This window comes from Trachemys scripta, chromosome 1 (assembly GCF_013100865.1).
Source record: "Trachemys scripta elegans isolate TJP31775 chromosome 1, CAS_Tse_1.0, whole genome shotgun sequence".
NCBI lineage: Eukaryota > Metazoa > Chordata > Testudines > Emydidae > Trachemys > Trachemys scripta.
The window spans coordinates 7,567,540-7,587,088 of record NC_048298.1 but is presented as its reverse complement, the minus strand read 5'-3'; the positions used below and the strand labels follow the sequence as shown (position 1 = coordinate 7,587,088).

Here is a 19,549-nt window from a genome sequence, read left to right as displayed (position 1 = left end):
ATGTCTCCATCAGAGCTGTGGAAGTTATCTAGGGTTAGGTGAAGCTACCAGATCTGACATGGAAAATATATTTAGAGGAAGCTACTAAACTAACAACTACAGTGAACTCACTGCGAAAAGAGATCAGAATAAGCTGAGAGGTCTATGTTCAATCACAAGAGCCACCTCTTCACAGAGGTAATCCCCACAATTGTAGGGCTCAACAACATACAGGCAGCCTCATAGTGAGAGGAGAAAAACAAACAAAATCCACCAGTAATATCCATCAGTAGGCCAAACTGAGTGATACATAGAGGCCTCTATGGCCACGTCTACACTACACACCACTGGGGGCAGCATACAGTGTATTATAGCTACATGCTGCAGTGAAAGCAACGTGCCCTTTTCCCCTGCCGGAGTCTTTCCCTGAAGCAGGGGAAGGGTTTAGTAGCAGGGAGTTGGTGGAGCCTTTCCCTGCTGCCCCCAGCTGCCAGAGTCTTTCCCTGCTGCAGGGCAGGGCTCCAGCAATGGAGAGCTGCCCGAGCCTATCCCCATTGCGGAAGTCGTTCCCTGAGATGAGGAGAGGCTCTGCAGTGGGGAGCTGCCCAAACCTTTCCTTGCCACCTCCCCACTGCGAGCACCGTTCCCTGCTTGGGGAGTCTTTTCATGAGACAGGAAGAGGCTCCAGAAGCAGGGAAGCAGAGGAACACTGTTAAAAATAGCAGCGTAGACAGGGAGGCACTGCTTGGGCAAGTAGAGAGCATGCACATGTTAGGAATGGACTCTCAGACATACCTACCCCCTTCAGGTGTGTCTTTACTCTACGTGTCTGAGACACTGCTATTTATATCTGTGCTAGGGGACTATGAGGTTATGCTCTCTATATGCCACTGAAAAAATTGTGCCGTGTACACATACCTATGCTAAAAACTATCTGTGTACCTTAATTTTATACGGGTGTCTAGATGTAGGAGTGTCTGGCACTATATAAACAGAGACAGAAAAACACTGTTACAAAGCAGGAGGCCCAGAATTTGGCTCCCTCAAAGGCATTGGGAGTTTTGAAGCACTGAAATGACATGCTTTGTTCCTGGAAAGAGGCTTAGTCTTGTTTTGCTCTGCAGCAACACCACCTGGACAGCCCACAACAGCGTGACCTAATCCCCAGAGGGCACCTGGATTTCATCACTGTGTCGCAGCTTGCGTTTCCTGGCAAAGTCCCCCTGGCTATGGAAAAGTTCTCTCCAAAACAGCAGCAGTACTAGCAAGGTAGTTTTGTGGTGTGGGCAGAAATGGAACCGGTGAGGGGCAATGATACAGTTTGTAAAAATGCACTAATGCACAGCTGTTAAAGCTGACATCTACCAAATGAAGTAAGAAAACCAGAGGTGAAGGTAATAACATTTATTTTAGGTAGAATTTGGCCTCTACAATTATTTTATCCCTAACTGAATAATCAAGATGTTACTTGGCTCTGAAGACCATGGGGGAATAAAATGTCACCACTACAGCTGCCAAATTTCCTGCTACCAGCCCTTCAAATTAAAGGAAAAACCCATACAGATGCAAAATTTAATTAGTCAGTAAAAGCCCAAATCCTCACCCAAAGCCTTGCTCATCCTGTAATATTGCATTCTTTTCTTCTTGTGTATACTTCTAATTATGAGGGAGACATCTTCATAATATAATAATTCTGGTTATAATGTAACTGCTGGTAACATAACTCCTACATTAGAAAAGGCAGCATGCTCTAGTAATGTTGTTTTAATGTAATTTGTGTACTGCAGGAACTGACTGAACCTGATCATTTAGAATTTGATCAATGTGAATTAGTGTCTTAGAGAGATAAACCATTTGATGATTTAGAATTTGATCAATGTGAATCAGGGCCTTAAAGAGATAAAACATTTATCATGCACATTTGGAATATCGCACTAATTCATGCAGCACTGAAGTAGATAATAAGCAGGCATCAATAAATAGTGCAGACACAGTACAGAGGATCTGTTAGTTCTCTGATACAAGTCTATATAGGATATTTAGTCTTCTCTCTTTAATGGGTGAATTGTCCATAAAGCCCACTGAAGCCACAAATGACATAATTTCAAGGACTAAAGGGAGGAAGGGCAGGAAAATGCAAGAAAGATAGGTACACAGTTATTTCAAACTCTTGCAATACATTTTAGTTTAAAAGTTGAAACCGAATTCTAAGCTATCTGAATGAAGCTTTCTAAAATTCAAGACATGTTTAAAATGATTAGCAGAGCAGCTTCGTAACAATACCACAATTAGTGCTATTAATCTCACACTTTCAACTTGAAATCGTACTGACATGCAGCACATTGGTTTACACATTTAACAGAATTATAAATTTAGCAGTTCAACCTTATTTAATTCTTCTTTTACAGCCAATTAAACAAGCTCTTTAAACATTATTGCTTGAAACCCTGTCCTCCATCCTCACATTCAATTACACTGACACAAGAAGCGGCTGGTGATACCACAAGAGCATCATCTCTAGGTTTCACTAAATCATTCATAATTTATATATCAAACCCCACACCAAAGACAGTGTTAAAATAGCTTCCATTTAGTTTAACCCCACAAGAGCATGGAAATTCACAGTTTTAAAAAGAGACTTTTACATGAAGGAAAATGTGAAATATGGGGTAATAAAATCCATTTGCATCCCAAGTGCCCCTCACTATTTTTGCTAATTATGAAACATATCTGAATTTATAAATGTAATTCCAAATACCTTTTCTGTCTCTATACAGCAATAAACCATATCTGGAACCACTAATCAGGCTACCGCAACTAACGGCATCTTAGCTTATATATACACTACAGCTTAGGTTGGTATAAGTCAGTGGTTCTCAAACTGTGGGTTGGGACCCCAAAGTCATTTTAATGGGGTCACCAGGGCTGGCTTAGACTTGCTGGGGCCGAAGCCAAAGCCTGAGCTCCACTACCCGGGGCTTCAGCCCTGGGCATCGGGGCTCAGGGTACAGGCCCCCTGCCTGGGACTGAAGCCCTTGGGCTTCAGCTTTGGTCCACCTCACTTGCGGTAGTGGGGCTCGGGCTTGGCCCCCCCAACCCAGGGGGAGGGGCTTGGGTGGGGTCAGGCTTCAGTCCTCTCGCCTAAGCTCTCCTCTGTTGGCTTAGAGTGTCTGCATTAGCAGCGTAGCTGCACCCATGTAAGCTCTGCAGTGTCGCCATACCCTTCGATAAAACGGGATTGGGATACAAACCTCCCCTTTTCTTACCTTTGCAAAAAACAAAAACACCCTTGTATTTGGCCCTCTGTATTTATTATTAGCATGGATTTCAAGGAGACTACTCTCATGCTTAAAATTAAGGATATAATTCTGTCAAGTGATAGAGTCATCCTGCCCCCCTCACCCCAAACCTTGCGTCCTCCACATCCCCGGTAAAATGCCCTAACCATCAGGCTATTGACTATTCTGGGATGAATCAGTCTTTCAAGTTTTTTTGCTAACATTTTCAAGAGATCTTGGTGTCATCCCAATGGGTAACAGGAAATGTTTGAATGTTCTATGACAAGAAAGCCATTTCTCACCCAGATCTATTTTTAGGGTCTATTGCCAAAGTGTATTGGAGTACAACTACCACATATTGCTGACAAGACGGACTAGTTTGCCAAGATGCACGTGGGGACCTGGTCATCTCTGGATGACTGTAAACAGGCAACAACTGGCTTCAAAGTGTTTCAGAGAGACAAGGAAGGTGAGATAATATCTTGTACTGGTCAAAATTACTTCACCCATCTTGTCTGCCTCATATCCTGGGACCAACACAGCTACAACAACACTGCAAACAACAATGGAAGATATAGTCTGAGGGTATGTCTCCACTGCAATTAGACATCCACGGGTGGCCCATGCCAGCTGACTAGGGCTCACGGGGCTCAGGCAAAGGGGCTGTTTAACTGTGGTGTAGTCTTTCAGTCTTGGCTTCAGCCCAAGCTCTGGGACCCTCCCACCTCACAAGGTCCTAGAGCCTGTGCTCCAGCCCAGGCCTAAATGTCTACACCATAATTAAACAGCCCCTTAGCCTGAGTCCGCTGGCACAGGTCAGCTGCAGGTTTTTAACTGCATTGTTGACATACACTAAAGGTCTATTTGAAGGCAGACTAATCCACAAATCATAGAATCATAGGACTGGAAGGGACCTCGAGAGGTCATCTAGTCCAGTCCCCTGCATTCATGGCAGGACTAAGTATTACCTACGCCATTCCTGACAGCTGTTTGTCTAACCTGCTCTTAAAAATCTCCAATGATGGAGATTCCACAACCTCCCTAGGTCTTTTATTGCAGTGCTTAACCACCCTGACAGTTAGGAAGTTTTTCCTAATGTCCAACCTAAACCTCCCTTGCTGCAATTTGAGCCCATTGCTTCTTGTCCTATCCTCAGAGGTTAAGAAGAACAATTCTGCCTCCTCCTTGTAACAACCTTTTATGTACTTAAAAACTGTTATGTCCCCTCTCAGTTTTTTCTTCTCCAGACTAAACAAACCCAATTTTTTCAATCCTAGACATAACATAACATCAGTTAATCTGTTATGCGTCCTTACATGCACATGCAGGCCAAATTTCCCTGAAATTATTTTCCTCCAATGGTCATTCATGTCTCCATTGACAATCAGGAGAAGGGAGTCTCAACAAGTCTGAGGATTTCACAATCCCATTCCCCATATTCCCTTTGCACAACTATTTTTCTGGTTAAAGGAGGAATGCTTTTCACAGCTGGTTTTTAAACTTCCCAGATGATTTTACGTTGTGTGATGTTAGGTACTAGCTAGAACCCTGCTGTTTAGGCCAGGCCTGCCAACACCTGGAAGAGCCAGGCAGTACTTGACTGATTTTGGAAACTATTGTGTGCTGGAACACTGCAGGCCTCCCAACTCTGCAAATGAAGTCACTGGACATAAGTCACAATAGCTACTACCACCTACTAACGATTCCCTTATTTCATATCTAGTAACATGGATCAGCATTCATGTTGCGCTCCTTGTCAGTACATGGCCTGGGCGAGGAAAGCTAATGATCCTGCCAGCGAACCAAATTCGGTCATGAATCCCGGTCATGTGCCACCCGAGGCACATTGCGCATATGCTAAGAAAAATATTTTTTTTTAATTAAAGAAAGGAAGGAGGGTGATAATTAGATGTTTCAAATTCAACAAAGCTGATAAAAATTAATTAGCCCCCAGTAATTAGATGGAAAAGGAGGGAGGGAACAACTGAATGAACAATAGCAACCAAACCATTTTCTCACCCCTACTTGCAAGTCCCTCCAGATCAAGACTGAAGCACAGTGTCATTCTGTGGTTCAATCAATATTTGTTTGAGGGTCAGAAATGTTTACTCCATAAGGCTGCAAGCCTGGTATCTTTAACCAGAACTGAATTAACATAACATTAAATTTAAAAGAGATTCCCAAATAATATGTAAGTGAATACACAATGAAATGGCAAACAGATCCAACCATTGAAACGTGTAGTAGTTATTTTATATTAAGGGTTTTTAAAGACTTTTATCATTTTATTAAGTCTACTATAAAACAGACTGACGTCAGGGGGCAGGGTATCAGAGCTGTAGATAGGCTTCCACACTTCCACCCAAAATATGGCCACAATTCCATAATTTTTGTCTACAGCATCTATTGGTAGATGGTAAGAGTAAAGGGTTGTAAAAGGTTATTTTCATACTCATACAAAAATGATGAATGGCACTTTCTGCTTAATGGAAGAATTGGCAGAAACTGAAAGTCCAAAGCTAAGGGTCAGAGTCTCTTTGGTCCATCAATTACTGCATCTTCATTTAACCATCCTCAGGTCTAATAATAATTCAACCTGACCTTCGCTATTAAAGGCAAAGTTAAATCACTGATTTAAATACCTTTTATGCTAAAACAAGAATGGGATGAATACTACTGAAATGCAAGGTTGGCACCCAAGTTCTGGTACTTCATTAACAAAGATGCATGTTTAAGGTGTACAGTTTTTTAAAGCATTTCTTATATAGAATCAGGCGTAAATAAATTAATGTATTACTAACTATGATGTCAATTTCTACACAATCATGGTCCATAATACAATATGGGCTGGCTACCAGCTTTCATCAAAATTCTTTCATTTCAATAACCAGTGCTGAAAAAATATATTTCATTTGCCACTTTCCAAGCACAGACTGCTAGGTCAAGTGGAGAAATTTTTTCCTAATTTAATATGAACACAACTTCATCAGATTTACATACTCAAAAGTAACGGGGGGGAGAAGGGGGAGGAGGTCTTACTTGAACCTAGCTTCCACCTCTTTGACAGCTTGTTGGTATTGCTCCGTGGTTACTTTGTAGAACTGTGCACTCTGAAAAGAGAGGAGAAATGTGAAAACTTCATGACCTAACAAATACTTATACAGTGGTGAAAACATTCCTGGCTCTCTACAGAATGTGTAAAGAACTCAGGTCCCCACACCGAACATCTTACGTTATAATTCTAAAAAATAAAAGGTGGGATAACCATTAAAGTACAAGACAAAGCAGAAGCATTATCGGTGAGCAGTTAACTGCAGAGCTAGAATGGAAAGTTTTCTTACCCAGAGAAAATATTCTATATAGAAAAATGGTTCCATCCCGACTTGGGAGTCAAGTAAAATTTCAAAAATGTTCACAAACCAAAAATCCAAAAAAATTTGGTTTGGGTCAAAATGTTTCATTTCAGTTTTGACTTTACTGTAGCTTAAATTTCTAAACAAAAGCCTGTTTCAAGTCATAAAACTGGAATTTTTCATTTAGAAAATGTTGAAACAAAACGTATTGACTATTTAGAAACTTCCTCAAATTTTTCGTGTTAAAAATTAGTAGAATCTGACTCTTTCCCCAAAAAAGTTTGTTTCAACAAATTTGCATTTTCTGATGAAAAAGCTTTTAGTCAAAAAAATTCTGAACCAGCGCTAATTCTTTGTATAGTAGGAAAGCTGCATGAAAAATCGGTTTTAAGGAAGAATTGGAAGGAGGAGGAGAACTGGAACACAAATCAGGAGGCTGTTGCCATCATTGAGGGATTCATAATTTTTACATGATTGGATAATCCATAAATGGAATCCTCATTGTTGTGTATGTATTTACACTTCTGTACACTCAGACTTCGTGTGGAGGTGATATTCATGTCATAAAATGCAGTTATGTTATAAATTAACCACTCATCCTCTGACTGTCCAATTGGCTCTTTGCTCACTAGTTCATCTCTTTCTGACTTATTCTAATATTCCAAACTTTGAGTAACTTCCCACAACTGCTATTTTATCTTTTTAAAAATCAAGCTACCTTTATTAGATAGTTTGTCCCTTTCACCAACAGAAGTTGGTTCAATAAAAGATATTACCTCACCCACCTTCTCTCTCCAATATCCTGGGACCCACAAAGCTACAACATTGCAAACAACATATGGTAAGAGACCATTCAAGGTGAAGTGGCCCACTAACACCTCTGCAGTCATAGGACAAAAAATGGGGCTTAGCGGGTAACAGATTGTTGTGAAAAGCCATACATCCAGTGTCTTTATTAAGACCATGATTTGAAGTGTCTAACCAAGTTATGAATTTAAACTTGTAGGCTCGTCTTTTGAAAGAGTTGTGCAGGTTTCCATTGAGGATGAGGACTGAGAGGTCAGGTAAGGGTGATGACTTTGTTTAAAAAAAAAAAAAAAAAAGAAAGTGTTTTCCACAAGTGATATGGGGAGGTTGCTGACCTGTATATGTGGATTCTTCAAGATGTTTGGTCCTTAGCTGTATTCCACTGTGGGTTACACATGCACACCATGTGCCCAGACTCAGAGAATTTGAAAGTAGTGCCTGTTGGTTGGCACATGTGCCCTAATTCACCTCTTGCCTGGGTTCAAGGGGATAAAGGGCAGGGTGGACTGACCTACTCTCCAGTTCCTTCTCAACCACAAATCAGATAGGATCCGAAGCAGAGGGGAAAGAATGGAATACAGCTAGGGACCACACATCTCAAACCTCCCCTTTTTCTTTGAGCGATGGTCCCTATTGTATTCCACTGTGGGTGACTGACATGCAGTACCTATGTAGGAGGAGAGTGCAAGGATGTAGATGATAAGCTGAGTGGAGGACTGCCATTCCAAAGGAAGCATCAGCAGAGGAGTTCTGCACCACAGCGTAATGTCTCGCAAACGTATGAACAGAGCTCCACGTGGCTGCTTTACAGATGTCCAGGAGGGGTACCACAGTTGTTGCTTGTGCTCTGGTAGAATGAGCTCTTACCCCGGGGGAAGGGGGAAGATTCAATAGCCGATAGAATAGAATGCAGCCAGAGATCCATTTGGAGGTTCTCTGGGTGGAAATGGCATGCCCCTGATTCTTTCTACTATAGTGATGAATAGTCTCTGAGATTTCCTGATTGGTTTTGTTCTTTGAAGATAAAAGGCCAAGTCCTGCCGAACATAAGGGAATGGAGACTTAATTCCTCTGTGGAAGCGTGCGGTTTTGAGAAGAACACAGTAAGAGAACCTACTGGTTAAGGTGAAATTCTGAAACTACTTTAGGAATGAATTTAGGGTACAGATGCAAATAAAACGTATCCTTATGGAACATAGTATATGGAGGATCTGTCATCATTGCTCCAAGCTCGCCAATCCTTCTAGGTGAGGTGACGGCTACAAAGAAAGCGACCTTCATGGAAAGGAAAGACATGGAGCAAGAGGCTAAAAATTCAGTTGGTGGGGGGGGGGGAGGAGGCTTGTGAGTACTGAGAGAACAATGTTTAAGTCACACTGGAGAGTAGGCTTCTGAATAGATGGGAAGATTCTGATTAAGTCTTTCCAGAATTTATTGGTCAATGGATGTGCAAAGTCCATGAATGCCTGAGAAGCTGCATGTCATGCACAGATTGCCACCAAGTTGACCTGTAAGGAGCTGATGGATGAGCCTGATGTCCCCAAAGAGAGGATATAGTCCAAGAAGAGAGGAATATCTGCAGTTTCTGGAAGAATGTCCATTTGACGTGCCCAAGAAGAAAAGCTCTTTCACTTAGCTAGGTAACATCTTCTAGTAGAGTCCTTTCTCTACTACTAGAAAGGATACTTCCTCTAGAGCTATGGTTACTGCCATCATCCTGTGCAGGGAATTATGGTTTCCTAGGGAGGCCCAGAATACCAATAAGAACATTCTCTTTGATGAATCACACTTCTTCAATCAGAAGATGGATGAGTCCCTCCATACCCTGAAGGACTCCAGAGCTACCTTCCACTCACTGGAGATATACAAGCCTGTCCCCAAGAGGAAGATTTACTGCCCATTGTTCACACCTAAGCATATGGCTAAGTAGTTTTTCCATTAGAGGCCCTATGAACTATCACGCAAGAGACAGAGGGTTCAGAAGTCCTGCTTTCCTACATCCTCTGCAACAGGCTTTACATCCCAATCCTTGACTCGACATTATATTTGACGGGAGCTTGAGAGCTGTGAAACACTAAGGCTATCTCTACAATAGTGAGCTTTTGTAAGCTGCACCAATGTAGCTGCGTCGCTGTAAGATATCTAGTATAGCCGCTCTAAGCCGACGGGAGAGAGCTCTCCCATCAACTTAATCAATCCACCCCTAATGAGCGGTGGCAGCTATGTCCACACCAATGCTTATGTCAGTGTAATTTATGTCACTCATGGAGGTGGTTTATTCATTCCCCTGAGTGATATAAATTATACCAATGTAAGTGATAGTGTAGACATAGCCTAAGGCCAACACCTCCCAACCCCCCCCCCACACACCATTTGGGGGTCATCTAGCGCTCTTTTTCAACACCTGGAGTGCAATAACAACAGACATGTAGGTGCTGATCGTCATCCATTCTGACTGTATGACAGAGTTTCCATCCCTACTTCCTCTAAAACTCACCTCCATACCCCCTTTCAGTGGCTGCTCTTAAGAGGGGGGGACGGATAGCTCAGTGGTTTGAGCATTGGCCTGCTAAACCCAGGGTTGTGAGTTCAATCCTTGAGGGGGCCACTTGGGGATCTGGGACAAAATCAGTACTTGGTCCTGCTAGTGAAGGCAGGGGGCTGGACTCGATGACCTTTCAAGGTCCCTTCTAGTTCTAGGAGATGGGATAGCTCCATTAATTATTATTATATTAGCGTATACTCAAACAAGAGGTGAACTCCTTACTGCAGCAAGGAGCGATACAACACATCCTTCCTCAATACCAAGGGAGAAGGTTTTACTCGACTTACTTCCTAGTACCCAAAAAGAAGGGCAGTTGGAGACCAATCCTCAATCTCCACCGCTTCATTTGCAAATTCAGATTTCGCATGGTCATGCTGACATCTGTAAACCCATCTTTAGAAAAGGGCATGTGGTTTATGGCTCTCCACATCAAGGAAGACTGCTTTCATGTAGACATTCATCACACTCACAGACACTTCCTCAGATTAATTGCAGACTCTGATCGTTTTCAGTACAGCATGCTCCCTTTTTGAAATAGCAACTGCCGCCAGAGTCTTTACTAAGATATTCTTGGCAGTAGCAGCTCATGTGTGATGTTGGTCTCATTGTCTTCCCCTGCCTCGACAATTGGATCCTTGTTGGCAAGTCCTGCCAGGAAGCCTGCTCATCAACTTCTATGTTGCTACACCTCTCCTCACTGGGAGTTAGCATAAGTGCCAAAAATTCTGTTCTCTCTCCCACACAATCTCTGAATTTCATCAGGGCCACCTTGAATTCTATCACTGCAAGAGCTTACCTGCCCAAGGATAGGTTTCAGACCATGAACAGTATCATGATCACAGATAACCCTTGAGTACTGGTCAAGACATGGTGAGTGTGGATGAATGAAAGAAAGGACCCACATGCTCTCCAGACTGCTCGTAACTCCAGGACCTTGATGTGCATTTATCAGAGCTTGAAAACTAGCTCTGTCCTGCAGAAGGCTGTGAGTAAACTCTGCAAACTTGGTGTAGTTCAGGATATTGAATGTAATCATTAGTGCCTGGTAACTGGATATCCTGAACTGGAGGCTCGATGATTAGATCTTTCTCCCCAACTGATCCAGACATTTTCCCTTTTTATCAGAATGAGTAGACTGAGGAGGTTGCTGTGTAGCACTTTTAGAAGCAGACTGGACTACTGGGGAGTTGGGAGCAGGGTGAGAAAACAAAAATTCTGCTACTTTGGGTGCGCATAGTAATGCTTCACCACCCTCTTCGGGGTGGCAGGAGTGTGCCAAAATTCCTAGCTGGCTCAAGTATGGTTTCATTAGCAGGGAGAGCTATTCTGTTGGATCCAGATGAGTGGAGGATGTCCAAGAGTTTGTGCCAGGAGTCCTGGACCTCTTCAAGAGAAATTTGAAGTACTCCAGCAACTCCGTGAAAGTGGTCATGGAAATGTCTGAAGTCATTGGGGGAGGGTGGAGAGAAGGAGATGTAGGAGTCACCGCTTTATTTGGAGATGAAGACAGCATTCGTACTGTTTCTGGCAGAACCACTGGATCTGGTGTGTAATGTTCCTCCTACTCTTCTGTTGGATCTGGGGGCTGACCTGAGTGTCCCCTTTGAGGGGGGGCAAGGGGTTACTACCTAGCAGATCAGATTGATTCTGCAGCGGGGTACAGGTCTGAAGGCCCCCAATATGGCCAGTAGGGAGGGGGTCAATAGGTCATTGCAGGGGCTCCCTTGGCATTGGATAACAATGGCTCCAAGTTAGATGAAAGGGAACTAGGTCCCAAACCGGTGCAGGTCTTTTGGGAAGTGCAAGATACGTAGGCTAGGGGGAAAAATGTTCATCAGGTGGTTTGGAACCTCCCGATGAAGAGAAGGCTGATTCCAGTTCCAGTGGTGGTGCCAATGGTGCTTTTGCAGGGGAGCTGTATTCTACATATAGGACAGGCAGTGATAAACTCTTCTAGCAGTCAACTCCCTTGGTGGTGGTGGTATCTCTTTAGAGATGGAGCAGCCCGATAGAGGAGGGAATTCCAGATCAGGGAGAGTGAAAATGTTCTGTGGAGAAGCAATTTATTCAGATTCAGGGGCTTTACTTGTTCAAGCCAGCAAGGAAAACAGTTCTTGAAGATGACAATGATTAGAAATAGTTGGTGCCGACAGATCCTGGATTTTGGAGGTGCTGAGGATGACGGTACCGATGGAGACCAATGCTTATGGGCTTTTCTTGTTGTGCCTCTGGGACTTGAGACATCCTAAGTCCTCATGGGCTGAGTTGATAGGCTTACTTGGAGGTGAATCCAACTTCTCTGAAGAGGATTTAGAGTAAGATTTAGTCTTATGCTTATGAGAGTGCTTCCTGGATTTCTGACAATATCCTGCCGGGGGGGGGGGGGTGTGGAGGTAAATTCTCCTGCACCTGATTCAGACTTTGCAGCAGAAGATGCACTCCTTGCTGAATTAGGCCTATGTACAGGGAGGATGGCCTTCTCCATGAGGTATTTGAGGAGACAAAGTTTCCACCCTCCTTGGGTATGGCTGGAGAACGATTGGCAGTCACTCCACCTCACCGTGATGTGGGCTTCCCAAGGGCAGCACAGTTAGCGCTGGTGTTTGTTGCGGACCAAGAAGGATCATGGGCAGGAGGTGCAGAGTTGGATGCCCGGAGTCCTGGGCATAGTCCAGTATCTGAACAGGGTTCAGGGGTGTGAGAGGTCCCGGGAGACTAATCTAAACACTAACAGATCTATAAAACACTAAATCGTAGAAACTGTAAGAACTATTTACAAAACTAGAACTAATTCTTATTTTGTAGGACAAAGATGAAGCTATGGACATTGAAGTTTCCAACCTAAGCCATGCAGCAGTGAGAAGGAACTGGAGAGACAGTAGGTCCATCCCACCCTTTATTCCCTCAGATGGAGGCACAAGGTTAACCAGGACACATGCGCAGACCAGCAGATGCTACTTTCAAATTATTCGACTCTGGGCACATGGTTAACCCACAGTGGAATACAATAGGGACCATCACTCAAAGAAGAAGGTGTTTTTGTCTTTTATCATTTGTCGGTGTGTATCATTTTAAAGCATAATGATTGTCTTGTTTTACTACCATAGTTGTTATTGGGGCATTTAGTGCATTAGATGAGATACACCACATCTTGTGATGGGCATGTGTAAGACCCATGAATTTTGAAAGGTGTGTTTTGGGGGCTATTGATCATTGTAGCAGCAAAAGTATGTCTGCGGGTTTTGCATATGTTTGTTATGGCAGGATCTTGGTGGGTTTTGGCGTGGGGAGCTTCATCTGATGGTGAGCTTAGACAGGTTGGGGGGAAGGTGTTTGAAAGCCAGAAGAGGAGGTTCAAGACAGATTTATTTCATGATGTGGTCCCCATCAAGTATGGGTTGTAATCGTTTAATGATACCCCATTCAATGTTCAAATATGAAGTGGTATACGACAATTATGCATGTGATTCAAATCCTGTCTAGTTAATAAAACTTAGATTGTGATTTTGTTTTATTTCTTAGGTAATCTACTTTGATCTGTACAGTTATTACTTACAATCACTGAAAATCTGTCTTTCTGTAGTTAATAAATCTGTTTTATATTTGACCTAAAACCAGTGTGGTTTGAGTGAAGTGCATGAAAAGATCTTAGCTCAGTTAACAAAAATCTGTGTATGTCCTCTTCACATTGAGGGAGGGTGTCACTCCAGGAGCAAAAACAGTTGAAATACTGGTACATAGTCAATATTCATAACTTCAGATACAATGACAGCACATGTAATCCAACAGGATATTTATGTTCAACAGATCAAGACTTTTAGAATGATACCTTATAAGGCATACTTTGTACAAAACATGGCATAATTACATCATCATGGTAAATATGGGGCTGTCAGTGTGTTGCTTTGGGGTACAGAGTGTCACAATTACCTCACCCATCTTGTCTCTCCAGAAATATTTCCATTTTCCCTAAATTCTGGAATGTGTCTCCCCCTGACTCCACCAATCACCCACTTTCAAAATGCAAGACAGGCAAGATTCAATCCATGGGCAGTAAAACTTTTCTATACCCGAAAACGTTGGAGCTTCACAGTGGGATATACAGTATTTGAAGACAACTGGCTAACAAGTTGTGACATTTTGTGTCTAGATAATGTCCTTTTTGTAATTTTAAAGAGTTTTTTATGGCTTGACCTGAGCTCATCTGAACTCCATGTCAGCACAGTTGGACTTTGGGTAGATAAGCTGAGACACCCAGCTTCACAGTAGGAAGAATAAAAAAAAATGAAGCCAGTCATATAAAACTCTTCAAAACTTCTCTAAACTAGTTTTTCCGTAACATGTGGGTCACATACAGAGCACTTGATGTGGTGTGGTATAATGGGTTTGTTAGCATTTGCTAGAACTGATTTATGGCATTGACACTCTTGAGTAATGTGGCATCACAAAAATCATGCCCTCATACCAATGAAATCTTTATTCCACACCATACTATCACGTATTCAATTTTTTTACATACACACGTTTAAAACTCAAGTTTAGTCATTTACACATCAGTGTTACAATTCAAGGTTAATTACTATCGCACCCATAAAACATTTAATCTATTTAGATGGCCACAACACAGTCCATGGAAACTATCATTCTAGATTTTCTTTTTGGGGAAAGACACGATTATTTAATTGGGACTGACTGTAACAGTGAATTTTCATAAACTGTTCTTGTAAGGCCTTAGCCTTGATCTTGATCTTGAGGGATCATCCTTTTGTGAATGCAAAAGCAGATTTGGTCTTCATGATCAGTGGGTCACAAGAGCTTTCCTGAGCAAGTGTTATCTGTGCCAAATGAGGTTATAAGAAAATCCACAAAGCGGGTTACTGTATTGGAGACTGATCTGAAACCACAAACTTATTTCACTTAGTACTAAAAGAGCAACTCTTTCTGGAAAGGTAAAAAGATAGACATTTCATCCTCTGAGCCACTGTGTCTTCTAAAGGTTTTCCTAATAAATGATGAACTAACCTGAGATCTTCAGAAATCAAAGAAAAGAATACTAAGCTCAGAAGAAGGGTCAAATAAAATTTCAAGTCAAAACATTACCACAAATTATAACAAATTGTGTAACACATACCACAGTCAAAAGCACATAAACCGATCGCAGAGGGCACGGTGGTCTACTGCACTCCTGCTTCTGTGATCCGGGCCTAATCATTCATTTGTATGGGAATTGAGGTTTCATGCACATGACTGGAGGTAGCGTATTTTTTAATAAATCAGTAGGAAAATGAAAATGGAATCGTCTTCACACCAGTGACCCCTTTAAATTTAAGCAATCTTGTCTACCCAATGACAGTCGCAGCCAGGTTTCTTGGATGTAGATAAAATCAATAGGTATGTGATTAGACAGTACACCGACTATAGTGTGAGCGTGGACAGGTCACTATTTGAGATGATGAATAGCCCTCTATCAACCTATGGTCCCCTACGATGCTAACATTTACTATAATCTTATTTGGGCTGCAATTTATCTTTCTCATGCCTGATCAATAAAGATGAACACAACAGTTGTAAGGATCGATTGTAATTTTTTTAATCATTTTCAAGCATGAAGGTGCATTTTTGACACACAGACAATATTCCAAGTGTACTTGTTCTATTTTTTTAATTGCAGTTTGAGTGATCAAATGAGCTGCTACTAAGAAGCCATTTGTCATCTTTGATTGAGTTTACCATGTGTTTCTGTGTAATACCTTCCCTTCAGAATTCACTCAGGATTTTCTTTCATGTATATAATTGTTTACAATCAAGAGATGAAGTCATTTTTTAAAATCCTCCCCTCTTCTTAGAATAATTTCACCAGTAGCTAATTGCTGAGAATACTGACTAGAAATGATGCTTGCTATAACATGCTGTCAATTAGAAATTACATTACTACATTGTCCACTAATGGACTAGCAGAATAATGGTTGAATTAATAATAGCTTTTATTTCCTCTATTGTTCATGTGGAATAGCCCCTCAATACACAGATAAATATTCATCAATGTTGCATGTCTACTATACATGCACACACACATGCTATAATTATTTATTACATGCCAGAAAAAACATGTTAAAAGTACATTAAGGTTACAAAGTCAAGCACTCAAAAGTTAGGAAATACCAGAATTAAGGTTACCTGTGCAACCTTAATTCTACCGCCTTGTGTATATGCATTATGATACAGTCTTTAATTACATGATCACATACTTTCCCCATACAACCCCTGCTTCAATCAGGGCACACCTGTACTCACTGAATGGGTAGCTAGTCAATATTTCTTTTTATCCTCATTGCTCAATATGTGGCCCTATGCATTATTGAGTGTACATCAACCAAACACTGCATTCAATGCAGAATTATTAATTGCCTCATGGATTTTTCTACAATGCCCTCACCATAGTATCTTAAATGTGAAGTTAAATTGGGAGGTGGTATTATTCAACCCATTTTACACATGGTGAATTGGTGCAACCACTACTGAAATGCTGTGACCAGTCCTGGTGCCCACAATTAAAGAAGGATGTTGATAAATTGGAAAGGGTTCAGAGAAGAGCCATGAGACTGATTAAAGGATTAGAGAACATGCCTTATAGTGATTGATTCAAAGAGCTCACTCTATTTAGCTTAATAAATAGAAGGTTAAGAGGTGACTTGATTACAGTCTTAAGTATCTACATGGAAAACAAACACTTAGTATATGACAGGTTTCAGAGTAGCAGCCGTGTTAGTCTGTATCCGCAAAAAGAAGAACAAGTACTTAGTTCTTAGTATATGGACTCTTCAATTTAGCAGAGAAAGGTATAATACAAGCCAATGGCTGGAAGCTGAAGCTAGACAAGTTCAGACTGGAAAAAAGGCTAAATTTTTAACAGTGAGGGTAACTAACCATTGGAACAATTTACCGAAGGTCATGGTGGATTCTCCATAACTGACAATTTTTAAATCAAGATTGATGTTTTTCTAAAAGATATTCTTTATGAATTATTTTGGGGGAAGGTCTGTGTTACACAGGAAGTCAGACTGATTATCACAATGGGCCCTTCTGAAACTATGATTTAAAGGACTTCCCAATACCTTTTTCTATTGCAGTTTGAAGAGCAAATGAGCAAAGGTAGTAAATTGTTTGATCAACTACTGTGGTAAATAAATGAAACAATGATTTTCTGTTTAATTTTGGCACCTAAAAATGTTTCCCTGAATCAGAGAGGTGAATTGTGGCAGATAGTATAATGTTAGACAAAAGGGTGGCTACAGAAACAAGGATGCTGTGTGAGTGGAATGGTGATGGCTAGCAAAACTAATATGCTGCATGAGAGGAATGCAGGTAACTGAGGAATTGACAAACGTATTACTGTATTCAACTGAGGCTCACCGCTGTGAGGCAACCTGGGGAATTTCCTGTGCATTGCAGTAGTGCTTTGATGTGGCTCTGTCCACAGCACTTCAGAGGGGTATGACCCCGGGGAAGGGCTAGCGCAGACATTTTTGAAAGAGATACATTAACCCAAATACCTGCTTAACATCAGAGGTAATAGGCCACACTGTGAGCTCCAGTTGCAGTTGCAGAGCAGTATCCAGTGGAATGTCATGCCCTTAGAGGGGATATACCTTGATTTTAGAAAGGCTTTTGACACACTCCCAGAGGATATTCTCGTTACTGCAGGCTAGATGAAAATGACTATAAAGTGGATGCACAAGTAGTTGAAAAACCACCCCAAAAGAGTAGACATCAGTGGGTAACAATCAAACTGGAAGGACATATTTAGTGGAGTCCTGCAAGCGTCTATCCTTGATCTGGTTCCAGTGAGGCTAATTAATCACTGGAACAATTTACTAAGGGTTGGATTCTCCATCAAACTTGGATGATTTTTATTTAGAGGATATGTTCTATTTCAAAGACATTCTTTCGGCCTGTGTTATACAGGAGGTCAGACAAAACAATTACAATGGTACCTTCTGGCATTGGAATCTATGAAACGCAATGAAGCAACAGAAGTTAGGATGTAACCAAGTCCAGATACCTGTGTAGTAGTGTTGGGCATGCATTTCATTTAGTACCCTTTTTTGTACCCTTTGTTATATGTTTCTTTGAAAAGGTGTAATAAAATTAATTGAGTCTTGTGGAAGAAGTGCATCTTCAAGAGGAAACCAATGGGGAATGTTGATTTTGGTTGTGGAGGGGGTCCTGGGCACATGGGGACTTAATCTACTATGTAAAATTAGGTACATTTTAAACTAAAATATTCAGGATGTAAGAGACAAATATAACTAACAATAATGGGATAAACTGAATAAAGGAAAATGTTATCTGAATATTAGGAAACACATTTTAATTGGGTCAGACTCTGGAATAATCTTCCTCCAACAGAAGCAGTGGAAGTCACATGTTATGAAGGAATAGGGGAAGAATCCTCTTTGCTAGGTAGCAATGATTTTAAAGTTTTGTATTAGAAAACAAGTTCCTACAGAAGCTTACAAGTTCAGTTATTTCATCTGTAGGTGGAACCTCAAAGCACAAGTGTATTTTTTACCTATACTGAAAATCTTCAGAAGGTTTTCAGCAAGTTGGAAGCTCTAAAAGTTCTTGTGTCATCCGAGCTGATGAAAGGTTATCAACAGAATCAAGAGAATGTGAGAACCCTTGTTAAATTTCACTAAAGGAGCAGTACCAACATATCCTATTTCATACCAGAACTCCTTTTTACTGTTGAAGTTTTTCTTTATGTACCTTTAGCTTTTAAAACTTGAACAAATTCAGTAGGAAGGTATATTCCACATAATCTATTTAAAGATTTTTACTTAATAGTTAGGTTGTTAATAGTTTATTTGACAAAGAAAGGGACATCATCCTTTTATACAAGACTAAAATCTGGCAAACTGGTTCTGCTGCAAGAGGGTCCTTGAGGGCCCTGGGAAGAGGCTAGGATTCATCTGTAAGAGAGTTCTTAATTGTTTCCATTTATCTCAAAGGGATTGAGCTTTGAAGCTTCTGAAGATGCAACAAGTAAGCGTAACAAACAAAATGAAGGGATGGCGGAAAGAATACGAGCCTAAATAGATAACATTACCTATTATAAAGCTTAACGATGAGCACAACTTCATGTTCCAAATCATGTTAAAATATTTGTTACTTTTTTAATCTATGCCTATCTCATACCATATCTTATCATACCATTAGCCTGTTCGTTTATAAGCCAACCCCCCAAAATGGATAGGTAAAAACAGCAAAAACTGTATGACCCTTTCATAAGCCGAACCTATATTTCAGAGGTTGGAAAACTTTGGCTCCTGGCCCGTCAAGGTAAGCCGCTGGTGGGTCGGGACGTTTTGTTTACTTGGACACTCCAGGTAAACAAGAAGACAATGTATTAGATATTCAATTCAATGATTCCATAGAGTTTAAAATAATCAAATTTTGGTGTAGACCTGTTCATAAGCTGACCCCCGCTCTTTGATGTGTCACTTTTTTACCAAAAATATTCGGCTTATGAACAAGTATTTACAGTAATTGATTTTAACTGTGTCATTGGAAAACCAGATGTACAA

At 41.1% G+C, this 19,549-nt stretch overlaps 1 protein-coding gene across 2 annotated transcripts in view; it reads right to left on the bottom strand.

Moving 5' to 3' along the window:
* CHCHD3 (coiled-coil-helix-coiled-coil-helix domain containing 3) overlaps nucleotides 1–19,549 on the bottom strand; it is a 260,404-nt gene that overhangs the window by 45,513 nt on the left and 195,342 nt on the right. For both annotated transcript variants that reach the window (XM_034764274.1, XM_034764282.1), the window contains exon 6: nucleotides 6,297–6,367. In XM_034764274.1, the coding sequence (XP_034620165.1) occupies nucleotides 6,297–6,367 (71 nt within the window). The remainder of the gene's footprint in view (nucleotides 1–6,296; nucleotides 6,368–19,549) is intronic.